Genomic DNA, 15394 nt, shown 5'->3' with positions numbered 1-15394 from the left:
GTCCCTCCAGCTATTGCCCAAGCCCCACATCTGCTTAGCAGGTCTTCAAGGGGGAAGACAGAGGCCCTTATGAGCATAAACGCTGGAGGTCGTGGTGGTGGGGAGGCAGGAGGAGTGTTTTCTTTGGCAGAGCGGGCCCTAACTTTGCGAATGGCTTTCTGAGCAGGTGCTTCGTTCCTCCTTACACTGGAAGTGCAGGAGGAGCCCAGGAGCCCATGAACCTTCTAGAACATCTGTATTGCATTCTGGGAAAGGCATCAGCGCAATGATGAGCTTGGGCTTTTCTTTTAGTTCAAGTCCTGAGACTCAGGTGATTTGAGTCCCTGCCTCTGGATCTTTAGCCGCTGACTTGGGAAATCTTGATGTCTTTTTTCTGACAAGGGTGGCTACAGACCCAGCGCCAGTCTTTCTGAAGGACCCATGGATTTCCTGCTCCTCTGCTTGAATCTGTATTAGCTGTCCTGCTTTCTTCTGCTACCTGCTTGGGCCAGCATTGCATCTTCAGTCACAGGGAAAGGCGGAATTACTTCGTTTTCTCCCAAACCTCCATCTATCCCGTTATAAGACCATACATGGAAGGGGTGGGGTAGGGAAGCCCACAAGTAGTTTTTAAGCAGGCAAATGGCAAATAGTGACTAGAGAGTTAGAGGCACACAACATGCCTGAAAAATGACTAAAAGCTGACTTGTGTGCCAATGGATGACTTATAAACCAAGGAATGGAATTTTTCTTTGGACTATGGGTTCTCTTGGGTTTAAAGAAAAAAAAAACCAACACTTTATTTTACAGTTTCTAAGAACAGCTCAGTGCTTACTGTTAAATTAGAGTTTTTTTTTTCTTTGACTGTTCAAAACCAAGCAGGAACCTGGACCAGAAGTCCTTAGGGTGAGGAAATCCCCCCTACATGGATTCTAGGTGCCACCACTCACCTCACATGGTATATCTGCTGCTCAGGCTGTCACTTGGAGCTCTGTCCTGTCATCCTGCTCCTCCAAAAGACTGCATGCCCAGGCACAGGGGCCTTGAGGCTTTGTGGCACAGAAAAGGGAACCCTTGGGGTGGAAGATGTTATGTGCAGATTTGCTTCTCTGCAGGCTGAAAGTTGTGACTCCCGTCATAGGGAGGTTGGCATGTTGATCTTATCAGAGACGTCAGGGATCCTAACAGCCTTCGGTAGCTGTTGTCAGTGTGCCTCCATTCTGGGCAAGAGTTTCTCAGGCCACCCGAGGTTTTTGGGTTATTAGCCCTTTAACCACAGAGGAGTCTGAGGGGCTTACAGCCAGAGGGAGACACATTTATAACAAGGAACGATAGCCGATAACTTGGCAGTGAGACTAGAGACCAAAAATACTTTAAAAGGTGGAAATCAAAAGTATAACAGTTCAGGAATTATGACCCTGATGCAATAAAGAGAAGTCTGTATATGTGTGCACATGTTTTATTAAGTCTGGGGGAAATATTGTATGGTTTGTGCTTATGACCCCAATTTAGGAAAATGACTAAAAAATTACACACATACATTTTTTAAAGGCTGGAAAAATGCATCAACAGTGTTGAATAAATGAATTCCCATTTGTCTCGTTTATCCAAAATAACAAGGGAAGGGGGATTTGGAGTATTTTAATATTAGGTTAACAGACAGGTAATGTGTATTAGCCTTTCCTAAGGTGTTTTCTTGTGGACTTTAAGCCCCATGCTATGGTCTTTCCAAAGCAGTTCATTAGACATGTGTGGGAAGCACTTCCTGTGTAGCCTCCTGATGCAGACCCATAATGTATGTTTATATTTTGAAGTCTCTGGGATGCTCTGGAGTAAGGAAGCCTTGTTTAGCTTAGTATAACCCACAGTAGGAATGAGCATGCCTGTAATAATAAGCGTTCAAGGAAAAACAATTTATTGGTCCAGGCATCTACATCAGCTAGGACTTCACTGTTGGCTATCAGTGTAGTTGGAGGGAGGGGCTCCAGCAATGTGTTGAGGTCTCACTCTCTGTTGGCTTTATTTTCTTCCCTGTTGCTTCCTAAGGCAGGCCTGGACAGTGTGAGCATTTCTAGCGATTCTAAGCTTATAGTGTCCTCTCACCTCGAAAGCCCAGAGGTTCCAGTAAAGATCCTGGAGTGGAGTCTCTTGCTGGCTTTAAGTCTCACATTGCTTCCCAAGCTGACTGTCATGGCAATAGAAAAATTGCCTATTGTCCAGGCCTAAACTGGGTCCACCCCAGCACGGAGGAGTATGTGTGGGGTCAACCCATGTGAACCACGTGAATAATAGAAGGCTGGAGGTGGGGTGAGCTCTCTAGGGAGAACTGAAATGTAGTTTCCAGGGAAGGGAGGGATGAATGCTGAGCAGACAGAAACATCATTTTTAAACTCCGACAATAAGTCCTTTTTATTGTGTAAAACCTATTGGAACACGCATCAAGAAATACTGCCAAGTACTCATCATAAATTTTTTTCAAGTAAGTTTGGAAGACAATAAAATACACATTGCCATACAAACATGTGGTGCAGTCTGCTTTGATGATCCGGGGACCTCACTGGACTCTGCAGGGCTTCAGGGTCCTCCCTGAATGTTGAAACATCCTGGATGTTGACTACTTAGACTGTGGCTTCTTGATAAATGGGAGGTTAGGTACAGCCAGAGTGCAGGCTGAACGGAGCCTGGGAAAGTTTATGACGGGCCATGGGCTTGTATGTGTCCTGTGTAAAACCCAGCGGACTACTGTGGAAGCAACGTTAGTGCCATCTCCCTTAATCCACACTGCACCCTGGCCAAGCACTCAGCTGGGGCCCAGAGAGCAACTTGGCCAATTCCTCCCAGGGTTGCTCAGGGGATTAGATGAAATAATTGTATATAAGGTGAGCCCATGGGACAGAGAAGCACTTTTTGATGGCCCTTCGGAAGAGAGATGGAAAGGCCATTTAGATTGGGAGTAAAGGAGCATTGGGATGACTTAAAGGAATGTAGCTTATAGATATGTTTGAGTATAGAAGCCGTGTGTGTGTGTGTGTGTGTGTGTGTGTGTGTGTGTGTGTGTGCATACATGTGTGCCTGCTCCACTACAACTTGTAGTATTCAAATTTGTCTTGTCATATATGTATATATACACACCTGAGGGGAGTAGGGAAGAAGAGGAGTGAGAGAAGTGGGGAGAGAGACAGAGACAGAAGGAGAAAAAGAGAGATAAAGACAGAGATTAAAGTTTTGATTTGATTACAATAGGGCTACTTTATACAGCATCCATTTCTTTGGAAATGCAAGAAATGAAGGTTTTTGACGGAAATTTAAAACATTTTTTTTTTAATATAGGGTCTTGCTCTCAGCCTGGCCCTAAATTCACTATCCTCTTGCCTTGGCCTCCTTTATGCTGGGATTATAGGAATGTATCACCATGATCAATTCAGTTTTAAGCTTTCTGTTCAAAACAGTTTTTTTTTCCACTGTAGAAGATGGCCCTTTGGGATTTACTGAAGAAAAAAAAGGTATTTTCAACTCCCTCCCTCCCTCCCTCCCTCCCTCCCTCCCTCCCTCCCTCCCTCCCTCAATTCCTCCCACCCTTCCTTCCTTTTTCCCTTCTTCCCTCCCCCTTCCTTCCATCTCTTTTTTTTTTCTTTTCTTTTATTTGGAGCTGGGGACTGAACCCAGGGCCTTGGGCTTGCTAGGCAAGCGCTCTACCACCGAGCTAAATCCCCAACCCCCTCTCCATCTCTTCTTATTTCTCCCCTTTCATCTCTCCTCCCTCTGCCCTCCATCCATATTCATCCTTCAGAAAGTACATATTTTGAAGTACACTTCAGAAAGTGCCAGGTTTTCTTCTGGGTGATTTCAGGTCTCCCGCTAGAAAAAGTCAGACTCAGATCTTGTCTGTTGACATTTCCACGGGGAGAAAAAGTTAGGTCAAAGAAACTCAGGGTGAACTTTGTAGTCAGGTGAATTTTGCAAAAGCTCCAAGGAGGAGGAGAACGGGTGCTGGCTTTGTGTGCTGGCGACCATGGGAAGAAGTCCTGGAGCCTTCCCCAGAGCTTGGCAGAAGTCTCATTTGAAATAGGATGAATAGGATAACATTTGTTGTAGGTAGTATCACCCTAAATGGACTGGACGCTCTCTAAACCCAGGGATTGGGTACCCAGCTCTACGTGCACAGGTTTGGAGTTGATGGCTTTAATAAAAAAGGTCGAAAGCAAGAATAGGCATGTGTGATGGGACAAGGGGCTGGGAAGTCAGGAAAGAGGAAATGAGTGTGAAGCGTCGAGACTCATCAGGCAGAGAAAAGGCAAGAGAACCCCTGGGTGCAGATGAAGGCTTGGTTTATCTTCCATGCCTGTTACAACAGGGGCAAAGCAGACCCTTGCGGTGCAAATGAATAGGCGAGTTGGTTATGCAATCTTGCTTTTAGATGAGGATCTTTCCACTCCAGCAGGGAGGAGCTGCGTAAGTGGAAACATTCAGGGTGGGAATCCTTGGAGCTGGCTTCTGCCATATACCCTTGCATTATGACCTCCTGATCTGCTGTCACAGGACAGGATTAATACAGATGATGGATGGAACAACTTTATCTTCCTTCAGTGGCCTCAGCCAAGCCATTTGTTGACCTTTCAACTGTTCCCTAAAAAACAACTGTGGTGGGATTGAGGGGTAGAAAGCCAAGGCATGACACACCTCTTGACCTTGACCATTAAACATTTCATGGAGTTGCTTACCTGGTAACAAGGTTGTTCACAGCTTGTCTACAGTCTTTCATGGGATTTGTAGAAAGGTCAACCCCGGATAACATGAAGTCCCAGAGGAGGAGGCGATTTCCCAGCATAGCCTGTGGTCTGAATGCTGACTGTGCAATCTCTGAGGCTTTAAGCACTCCATTTAAACAAATATTATTTACGTTCAGCAGGAGAACCATTCCCCATTGTCTGCTTTTTCTAACTCACATAAAACTGTACATTTAACTTCTGTTTACATATATATAAACCATATCATTAGGAGTACCTGGGAAATGCGTGGTTGGAGGTGAATTTTGCCCTTTGAAAACACAGGGGTGAGTGACAGCTGTATATTGTCTTATCAGAGGCGTGACATTGTGCGGTTGATTGGGACCAGGTGTCTCACAGAAGCCATCTGAGTAAAACTATAAACTTCTGGTTGACAAGCAGGATGGCAGCCCAGTTCTTTTTAGCAAAAGATTGGTTCCCAATATCTGCCTTCAGTGTAGGGTTATTGACAAAGAAACTGAAAAACTTGGGGTGCTGTGAGGAAGAGGCTAAGGGAACCTAAGGACAACAGTTTATGACAGACTATGACGTGTTGATCTAGACTTGACCTATTAGAGCATCTCTAAGTGGACAAGAAGTGTGGGTGGGTGGGAGCAGAGGAAGATTTTGGGTCAAATTTGGTCAAATTCTTGTTACATTTGATTCTTTACTGTTTACTTCAAGGCTATATTAACACTGGTCATTTCCTAATTGGCAGAGCATGACCTGGGCAGATCACCTTCTCTGATTTACTTTATATCCAGTGCATACTGAGTCTGAATCATGAAGTCTTCAGCTCAGCTAGCTCACTGAATGAAACGAGGTAAGAGAGAGATGAAAGCGTTCGTTTTGCTTTCTGGGTCAGCTCTCTATAGGCTAGTTCACCAGATTCTTCTTGTTCTTAACTGTGCTACCTTCTCTCCACACAACCATTTTCTTGTCTTTTGTGGAGGACCTTGACTACTTTAGGGAACCCCATTGATTACTGAGACATAACATGTCTGGAGTTAGATAACTAAGTTGGATATTTTTCCCTTCCAGTTTGTTTGCAGCAGGAAGAGATGGGCCATATCAAAAAAAAAAAAAAAAAAAAAGAGAGAGAGATGTCCCTATATTTTAGCTCAAACTGTACTTTGTATATTTGCTTACAAGTACTTCCAAATGTTTTCCAGTAACTTCGGAGGAAGCGGTAGTGATGTCTACATTTGAGCATGTTGACTTCAGAGCAGGCTTTACACTGAGGTTCTAAGATAACCTTTGCTCTGGGAAATATTTCTCAGTGCTCGTTGGGCTTTCGTGGGTCTGTGGGTCTGACTTGGCTAAATGCTTTGATCTTTTTTTTTTCCCTCCAAGACACAAAGCTTGGAACTTGATCACTAATGTCTTTCTTGTTTATTCTACTGGGCAACACTAAGCTTTGAAAGAAAGACTGGCTTCCTTCTCAGCCCAGAATGGAAACACAGAAGGGACAGTGGGAAATAACACAAAGTAGCCCGAACTCTCTTTCATCTCCCTGCCATTCCAGGGCTAGTTTGGATGGTGATGATAAAAACAATTATCCCCAGTGAGTACTTCAGCATGTGCAGCCCCTGACAATCCTTCAGCCTGAAGGAATTAGCATTTTTTAACATCCTGCATCCTAGGTGGTGTGCTGCCTTTATAGATGATGCTGCTGAAGTGTGAATGAGTTTTGGTGACACTTGACCATTGTGATCCTAATGTACCCCATTATTTCTGGAGTCCTTTAGTTTGTTCTGGTTGCTTATGAGGACCGGCAAGGACTTTGGAATGTTGAATAATAACTCTAAGACATTTGCTGGTCAGGTTTCCAGGCATTTATACTGGAGTCTATGGCCCCCTGGCAAGAGTGTCTTCTGTCTTCTGATTGGGATCTGTGATTGAACCTGGAGACTTTCTGTGCCTTATGTTTGAGGCTTCCCTGACTCTTGAGACTTCTTGGTTTTTCCCTTTGGCATCTTTGACTTCTCTCCACAGTATTGCTGGTGAATATATATATATATATATATATATATATATATATATATATGTGTGTGTGTGTGTATATATATATATATATGTGTGTATACATATATATATATATATATATTTGAGCAAATCTAAAGCTTCTGAGAAAATAACAGGGGAATGAAAAGTTCTCAGATGCACTGCTACAGTACTCAATAGGAATGGATGTGTTGGGTAAGTTTCTTGAAAACAGTGTAGAGTTCAGCTTTGAGGGTGCTGTGTGTGTCATGGGTGGGGATTAGTGGGGAGTTCTGGAGCTTCTCTCACAATGGTCCTGCATGGACACCATCTAGGCCTGGGGACATTTTGCCCTTTGACTTGACCTATCTAGGAAGAATTTTACCAATGTGCTTGCAGCTTTTCTGCATCCTTCACAGGATCTTTGTTGCTATAAAAATCTGTTAAAAATAGGGATGTAGGAGCCAGAACCCTATAAACCAAAACAATTGATTTTGGGACAGGAGGAGACAACAGCTCTCACAATGCTGCATACTATGTTGTGTAACTGTTACCTTCTAGTAACAGTGGGAAATGATGGTGGTGTGTGCGTGCGTGCGTGCGTGTGTGTTTCAAGGTGGCCAGCCATATGTACATGAGAATAATTGTAGGGTTGCACAAGGATTAAATGTAGAGATCCATAAAGCTTAGTCTCCACTTACAACGCATAAGGAAAATTCCATTACATGGCTGCCTCCTGCTGTGCACACCTTCTGGCTGGAAGCCACCATGGAGTCTTCATCTATCCCGAGATACCGTCCCTTGCCTTTCTTCTAGAAGGTACTTATGGCTTTCTTCTAGTTTCCTACATAGGGCTGTCAACAAGATGTCCTTTGGTTAGACAGTACTCAGCCAGGATGTGCACACATCCGCTGGTGCCTATCCTCCGAGTTCATTTACTGAGCTGGATCTCCAACTTCCCAGGGAAAGGGGGAACCGCAGTTCCTCGTTTCAGTAAGGTGTAATTGGTTGGGAGCCACCCAGCTAGTAAGAAAGTATGAAGAGAATGATGAGCTTCACAGAGACGCTGACACCATGATTTAAATAAATAAGCTGTATTATCTGTACAAAAAATATAAATACAGTTTTGTGTTTTAGAGGAGGAAGTGTCTCCTTCTGCATTATCCAGCAGCCCCGATAATTTGTGGTACTGCTGAGTCACAATTCACAGAACAAATATTAAATGTACATTCATGTCATGCAAGGAGCACACTGCTTTCCACTCCAAACCTAAGCTCTCCGACTTGTTCTGAAAGGCACTTCCAACCTCACATTCTGACAGGTGGCAGAGCTGGAAGATGCCTGCTTATTATAAAAGTTCAAACACTGACCACCGATTTTTAATAGCTACTGAACTAATCAACTGTATCGGTATTACAGAATCTGTGTTCGTTTTATGTATAACTAGTGTCACAAACAAATCGATTCTATTGCTCTCCCCCAATCCCACATTAGCTTTTACAAGGTACTCTGTACACAGTGGATCAGAGTTAAACATCTGTTTTGTTTCTTTTAAAATTAGGAAGAATACAATTATGGCCCACAGAGTTTTTAGGAACACAGCTGCAGGAAGTTAATAAAATCCCCCAAAGACTTGTTTTTCTGGATGACAATGTACAATTACTAATATTGCACTTTTTAATACAAGAAATCCTAATAAATATTCACAAAAGATATACATAGAAACACTCTCTTTAATTTTAAATAAACATTACACTGACTTTTAATAACGCAATTTCTTAGAGCCTATTTTTGTGATGAGGAAGATGGCCCACCCTAGTTGTCCATAATGTCCTAGGAAGACACAGATTAACATCGTCTTCCAAACCTAATTTCCAGGCTGGCTGGGAAATGCAGCCCTGATGTCGGTGGTGACCTTGGAGTGACAGCATTTGGTGAGTGTGTTTGTGAGGGGTGGCTTCTCTGATGGCTACGGGGCTCTGCCTGCCTCATCTGCTATACCAAGGCAGATATTACTGTTGAAGCTTCTCTGCTGACTGAGGATTTGCCATGGGCTTCTGTTTTAGCCGTCGCTGTAGCCGATGCGTGTTGCTGAAGTGTGTGTGCTGCTTAGCCTGCTGAGCGGTCCATTCACCCAGTCTGGTGTGTTAATTACCATAGTATCCGTGTAGCGAGGAGGATAGGTAGAAAGCTTTTGAGGGCCATGTTGTGAGTCTCTAGCTATCTTCTGGCTTTGCCAGAGCACCTTATCACACTCCCTACTCCCAGCCTGCTGCATAGATGGGGCGCACAGCAGCTCCTCTGTGGTTCAGGAAGGGCTCCTAGGCCCACTGTGTGATGACTGGGAGACACCTCGCTATGGGTGTGCATGACCCCTCTACCCTCTCCTGCTCTCTGGCTAGCTCTGGTAGCAAGAGTTCCCACACCCTGTAGATGTTTGCCAGCAAACAGGTTGCTTAATGAATCCTTTGTGAGCGATGGTTCTAGCCCCTGGCCCAACATGGAGTAGCAAAGTCACTCAGGTGGAAAAACGGGAAGACTCATGCTCAAATGCCCATCCCACAGCAGCAGTTAGTTTAGGGCTAGTGACCCTTGATTTCAGTGAGGAGATGACAGGGGCAGCCTTACTGCCTTACTGACTCCTTGTTGTGTTTTCCACAGCTGCAGACACAAAAGTCACTTGATACAAGAGGGAGTAGAGAGCCACTTGTATAACCGCATGAAGGGCACACCTTCTGCCATGCAGCACGGGTGCCCTGAATATCCTTCCCACCTCCGTTGAACCTACAGGACTGTGCAAATGTACCAAGTGCACAGGCTTGTCATATGCATCTCATGTGGCTGCTTGAAAATCAATCCTGTCTCCAAGCTCCTCCCACTGAGGAGCACACACAAGCTTCCCTTCCCTCCCTCTTCCCAGCCTCGGTCTAATGCATAGCTCTGTGCCTTCTGCCTATTTTGCTTGTCTCTTTTGGTGTAACCCACCTGCCTACACTTCAGTTCTCTTCTCTCTTGGTTTCCCACCCTGCCGCCAGAGAACTGGATTCTAGCCTTGTTTCTGCTCTAATATGCTGCTCCCCTGTTCTTAACACCAGGAAACAAAGGAACAGCACTCCTATTGGCCTGTGCCTGTGTCTATGTGTTACAAACTCCTTACTGTCCCTATAGATTATGGCTTGCTATTTCTGTGTCTCTGAGACCCTGATTGGGAAGGAGCCAGCTCTGCAAGGGAGCTGCTGTCTGCCTGGCCTGCTCTGCAACCTCCTTTAGACGTCTCCTTTTCTGTTCTCAACACTTGCCTCCAGCTAGCGCAATAAGCAAACATGCCAAGGTCCTCAGGAGCATGGGTGCAGGTGGACATGGGAGTGTGGGGAGGGGCAAATAAATAAATAAAAGGAAGAAAGCGTAAGTCATGTCCAAGGTGGTTGTATGAGTCCTTTGTGTGGCCAGGGTAGAGTTCATCCCTGTACCCTGTCTTCATGCTTTGCCACACGTTCCACAGCAGCGAGATCGGAACTGGCCGAGCTGGCAGAGTTTCAACTGTCTCACCTTCTCGCAGTACCTGGTGGTGTCTCTGCACTCAGCTGGGAAAGCAGGAGGGGAGGAGGGGGACAGAAAGGAGATGTGAAACAACTCACAGATGCAGCTGCTGCTGACCAGCCTAGGCACTCGGCAAGCTGCCTGTGGGGTCTACCCCAACCATGGCTTTCCAGCCCGTCTGGACAGCCTTTCCTCTGGCAGTGCTCAGCCCTCTACCCTTCCCTCCCCACCAGCTTGCAGCCGTTAGGCTGATTGACTGGGCTATCTCAGGGCCTTCTTTGCTTCCTAATGATGGCTACTTCTACTTCAGACTGGTAATTTTACTCTCCTTCCTCTTGGGATAACCTCATCTCTCTGCTTTCTTCCCCCCATGGGCTTTTGTTATTTTAGTGAGGAATGCTCCCGAAAGGGCAGAATTCTGTTCCTTGTGAGAGTGTGCAAGCAAGGACCTGGTTGAAAGGTCCGTGTCATCAGGCTTGGACCTCTCCCTGTTCAGCTTTCTTTTCTTTATTCAGAGGCCTCTCATTCTTCAGTACACCAGGACTCCCAGACACTGGCATTCAGTTCTTAAACACCAGTGCAGCCTGTAGCTGGTAAGCTCGGTAACTCCTTGCTCTGTGAGCCAGTACTTTCTGAACATGGCAACCATCTGATAGCAACACCAGCACTTCACCAGAGTATACATCACACATCTCCCAGTATGTCAGAAGAGTGTGGGCCACGTGCCTACAGGCTTTCTGCCTCAGTGTTGGGAAATGACTGCCCAGTGAAGTTTAGTGAGGGGGCGGTTAGACTCCTATCTCTTATTGTCTATTCTTTGCAAAGATTTATCATCATTTTTTGTGGGGGAATATCTCCCACTTGGGTTTCGGGTTCTAAGGAGAAGAGACTAGATCCCTACCCGACTAGAATACAAATACTGGTATGGGGCGGAGAGGCTCCAGACCTGAGGGTGGGGTGAATGGATGACTGTCAGGGCACAGTCTCCTGTTCCTTTCCAGTGGATGTGCATGGGCTGGGAAGGAGGGGGTCAGCAGGTCCTTGTCTGGTGTGAGGCACAACAGTGATGGGTGCAGAGCTGGCTGAGTGGCGGGCATTCTGCGTGCTTCTTCAAGGTAGACTGCAGGTGTGTTGGAGGCCAATTTTATCCAGCCCTTGGCTCTTTTAGGGCTCAGGATGAAGACAGAGGAAGCCCTTGGGACACATCCTGGCATCTTTTGTGGTCTGAACATGTGTATACACATCCTTGCACACACCCGTGTACCCCACCTAAAATGTTCAATTCTGACCCGAGCTCACAATCCTTAGGGAACTTCTTGATCCAGTGCCCTGTGTTCAGGTTCAGTCCCAGGGATTGCCCTCTGTACCCGATGACCTGTGGGGAATTTGCAGAATGTTCTTTGGGATTGGAACGTACTGTTTTCACATGGAGTGATGTTGCAGCGTTGCCAGTTGGCGGGTCGGGGCCCCCAGGAACACAGGTGCTCAGGCACAGCCTTGTTGGTGCGCACGTGAACACACTCCACCCGCCGGGACTGGAAGCCATAGTTGCCACAGGTTGCTGTGCACAGGGTCCAGAGGCTGACCCTCCAGTGTACACTGCAGGCCTCTGACCAGCAGTTTTGGGTGCTCACAGGCCTGTAGGAGGATAACGACAAAGGTGAGGTCTGTGTCTGTGGGGACCAGATTTGAAGCCAGGCTACAGACTCAGAGATGTAGGTAGGTAAGTTGAGGTCTTGATCTCTGCTCTGTTAAGGAATGAGTGGACATGGACCTTAAGGAGGCCACTGTCCTGAGCACCCATCTCTGCTCTACAATCTTTCATGACCCGAGAACAAGCTCTACTCATCATGGAGACTAGCAAAGGTAAAATTTGGAGTCTCATCTTGGGCTAAGAGGTAGAGGTATGGGGCCATTTTTCTAGGGTATCATCTACAAGGAAGTATACTTGGGGCCAGTAGTAGATAGGCACAGGTCAAGACCTAGGGACAAAAGTTTTCTTATTGGCCTAACTTCTAGAGACAGGCCGGCAAGATGAACTTGTGGAACTCTTGTGGTCTGGTGGCCATCTCTTGCTCATCTAGAGATGAGTGTGAATCTCTTGTGGAGTCAGACCTCACTTATGAAGAACACTTATGTGTACTTTATCCCTGAGAGAAGAAAGCCCAAGCTGACTCATTCAACAAATACAAGTTCACTGACTTAGGGTAAGATGGAGGAGGGCAGGACCCCTTCTGTAAGATTGGAAGAGCGACAACATCCTTGCATCAAGGTCTTTTGTGTTGTTGATATTGGGGCTGGGTAGAGGAGGACCAAGGCCTTGTCTTACCTGGGGAGGGCACTGCACTGCTCTGATGGTAAGGTGATGCCATCCCGGGTCTGGCAGAAGACTTGTCTGTGCTGCACAGCAAGACGAGGGCCTATGCAAGGTCCGTTGCACTGAGAGGGGAAAAAGAGATGTACAGCATGTTATCTATGTCCGAAGAGGACACTGCAAAGCGTAGCAGTCCCTTAGACATATACTAAGTATATATGTGTATCTTAGAGGGCAGGGTCATTGGGTAGGGTCTTTAGACCTGCAGATCTGGGGTTGGGGATTTAGCTCAGTGGTAGAGCACTTGCCTAGCAAGCACAAGGCCCTGGGTTCGATCCCCAGCTCCGTAAAAAAAAAAAAAAAGAAAAAAAAAAAGAGAAAGGATCATAGACCTGCAGATCTTCTTTGTCTTCTTTGGATCAAATAGCAGACATTCAGTGGCATGTGCTCTGTGCCACAACGGGACAGTCAACTGTGGGCATTGAACTAGGGAATGTCCAGGGGAAGTGTAGCATTAGCCAGAGAAGGCTGACCCAGGCTAACCTGTGAAAATACTTTGTCACATGCTGGGAATGTGATGGTCAACTTCAGAGATGAAGACCTCTCAATACCTTATCTGATAACATTGATCTATTTAAGTACTTAAAAATAACTATTTTTGGGGCTGGGGATTTAGCTCAGTGGTAGAGCGCTTGCCTAGGAAGCGCAAGGCCCTGGGTTCGGTCCCCAGCTCCGGAAAAAAAAAAACTATTTTTTTTTTGTAAAATACAGTACATGTAAGGCAATGCAAGTAAAACAAAGAACACTGCAGTGAGTCCTCAGAAATGAATATAGATGGTCTACTTGTGCATGGTGCTACAACCTCGTTAGAAGGGACTCCGTCTTGGAGTAACACAGTTGACCATTTCAACATCTGTTACTATATTTGGCTAAGAGACTGCAAGAAAAGAAAACAAGACACACCAAGTAGCAAAGCAGCCTGCCTCTCCAGAGGTAGCCGATGCCAAGGTTAAAAAGTTACTACGCCTCTATTTTCAATACTTAGTTCCTTTATAGCTTTGTAATTATAATAAAAAAAGTACTGCTCCAAGCCTCTGGGGTGTGCTGCTTCATGCTTCCAGGCATGCAACTTTGTTCGTATGTGTTTATCCAGCCTGTATACATCCAGACTTAAGAGACATTATCTACTTAGGGTTACAAGGGCTTTTTGCCTATTTCTTCTCCAGCCACTGGTAGATGGGTTTCCATTTGCTTTAAACTTTCGGATCTTGGATGTTTATATATTTTAAACATTAAGCATTCTACTAAGTACATACTTGTATCTCATCTTGGTTTGATTTGTACCCTCCTGTCTACTTAAAAGTACTTAATATATTTTTATTGGATAACTTTCCACTTAGATAAAGTCTCCCACATTTTTTTCTATCCTTTTCCTTTAATGTAAATTGGTTTATAAGTTTCTTGTGTGCACCCCTTGCTTAGTTAGGGGGTTTGATCATTTTCTCTCATGAAATTCACCACACTCATATGAGGTCATAAAACCAAACTTTGATTAGTTCAATTTGTTAACATAATTATGTGTTGCTGATTTTAAGTAAATTAGTCTAATTTCTAGTTAGTCTGCCACATATATGGCCACATATATGGCGCCTTGCAGAAGGCACATTCTGGGTTTTTTCTTTTTCTTTTTTTTTCTTTCTTTTTTTTTTTTTTGGTAAGTAATTTTACTGTTATGCAAACATCAAACTAAAGCCAGGGTGGCTATGGCATCATCATATCATATCATGCAATGATGAAATAAGTATGTATTTATGTGTGCTTGTGTGCTCATTCAGGAGACCGGTCAAAGAGATGCCTGGAACTAGAGTTAAAGGTGTTTGTGAGCCCCCGTGTACAGATGCTAGGAGTAACTCCCTCTGCAATGAGCACTCTCAAACATGAAACTGTCTCTCAAACACAGGTGACGTACTCTCACGGGACCACTATTGTATGTGATCTAATTAGTCGTCGGCTGGGGCATCATTAACTGACCCGTGCTGCTGCTGCTTTGGTGTGTAGAGTGGAACAGTTATTCTTGGGGCACACTGTAATTGTTTTTCATTTTTTTAATTTAATTTTTGGTAATCTCAAATATTTGTTTAACAAATCCTGGCCACATTTCTACCGCCACCCTCTCTCCTTTTGTTTTGCTTTCTTTTTAAACTTTTAAGGAACTGACACTGTTCTCCCCAGTAGTGAAACCACATTTTATTTCCTATGGCCACTCAATAGAAATTCAACTTTTTTATCTTCACTAAATTTCTCTCTCCAGTGCAGAGATCAAATGCAGACCTTGTGACCCTAGTGAGTGTTCTGTTGTACCCCAGCCAACACCAAACCCACTATTTATTTGATCATAGTCATCCCGGTGAGTATCACATGGAAATACACGTGGGATTACTCTTCCTCTTCCTCTTCCTCCTCCTCCTCCTCTTCCTCCTCCTCTTCTTCCTCCTCCTCCTCTTCTTCCTCCTCTTCTTCCTCCTCTTCCTCCTCCTCCTCCTCCTCCTCCTCTTCTTCCTCCTCCTCCTCCTTTTTGAGACAGGGTTTCTCTGTTTAACCCTGGCTGTCTTATAACTTGCTTTGTAGACCAGGCTGGTCTCGAACTCAGAGATCCAGCTGTCTTTGCCTCCTAAGTACTGGGACTAACGGTGTGTACCAGCTCCTTTTTGTTTGTTTGTTTGTTTTTTTCATTTTGAGAAAGAATTTTTCTATCATGTAGTTCAGTGTGGACCTGTACCTTTGACAGCTGGTTAACATACTGGATAGCATC

The 15394-nt window shown here is 45.1% G+C and overlaps 1 protein-coding gene across 4 annotated transcripts in view; it reads right to left on the bottom strand.

Annotated features, from left to right (window-relative positions):
• Positions 1-7806: 7806 nt before the first annotated feature.
• Adamtsl1 (ADAMTS-like 1) overlaps positions 7807-15394 on the bottom strand; it is a 398736-nt gene continuing 391148 nt past the window's right edge. For 2 of the 4 annotated variants that reach the window (XM_087549776.1, NM_001431178.1), the window contains 3 exon segments: positions 12598-12707; positions 11686-11906; positions 7807-10312 (listed from right to left, as the gene is read on the bottom strand). In XM_087549776.1, coding sequence (XP_087405902.1) covers positions 10206-10312; positions 11686-11906; positions 12598-12707 — 438 coding nt within the window. In that variant the 3' untranslated portion in view covers positions 7807-10205. 4 annotated transcript variants of the gene reach the window in all.

This window comes from Rattus norvegicus, chromosome 5, assembly GCF_021556685.1.
Source record: "Rattus norvegicus strain SHRSP/BbbUtx chromosome 5, alternate assembly SHRSP_T2T, whole genome shotgun sequence".
NCBI classification, from domain to species: Eukaryota; Metazoa; Chordata; class Mammalia; order Rodentia; family Muridae; genus Rattus; species Rattus norvegicus.
This window is presented reverse-complemented; position numbering and strand designations above follow the sequence as displayed.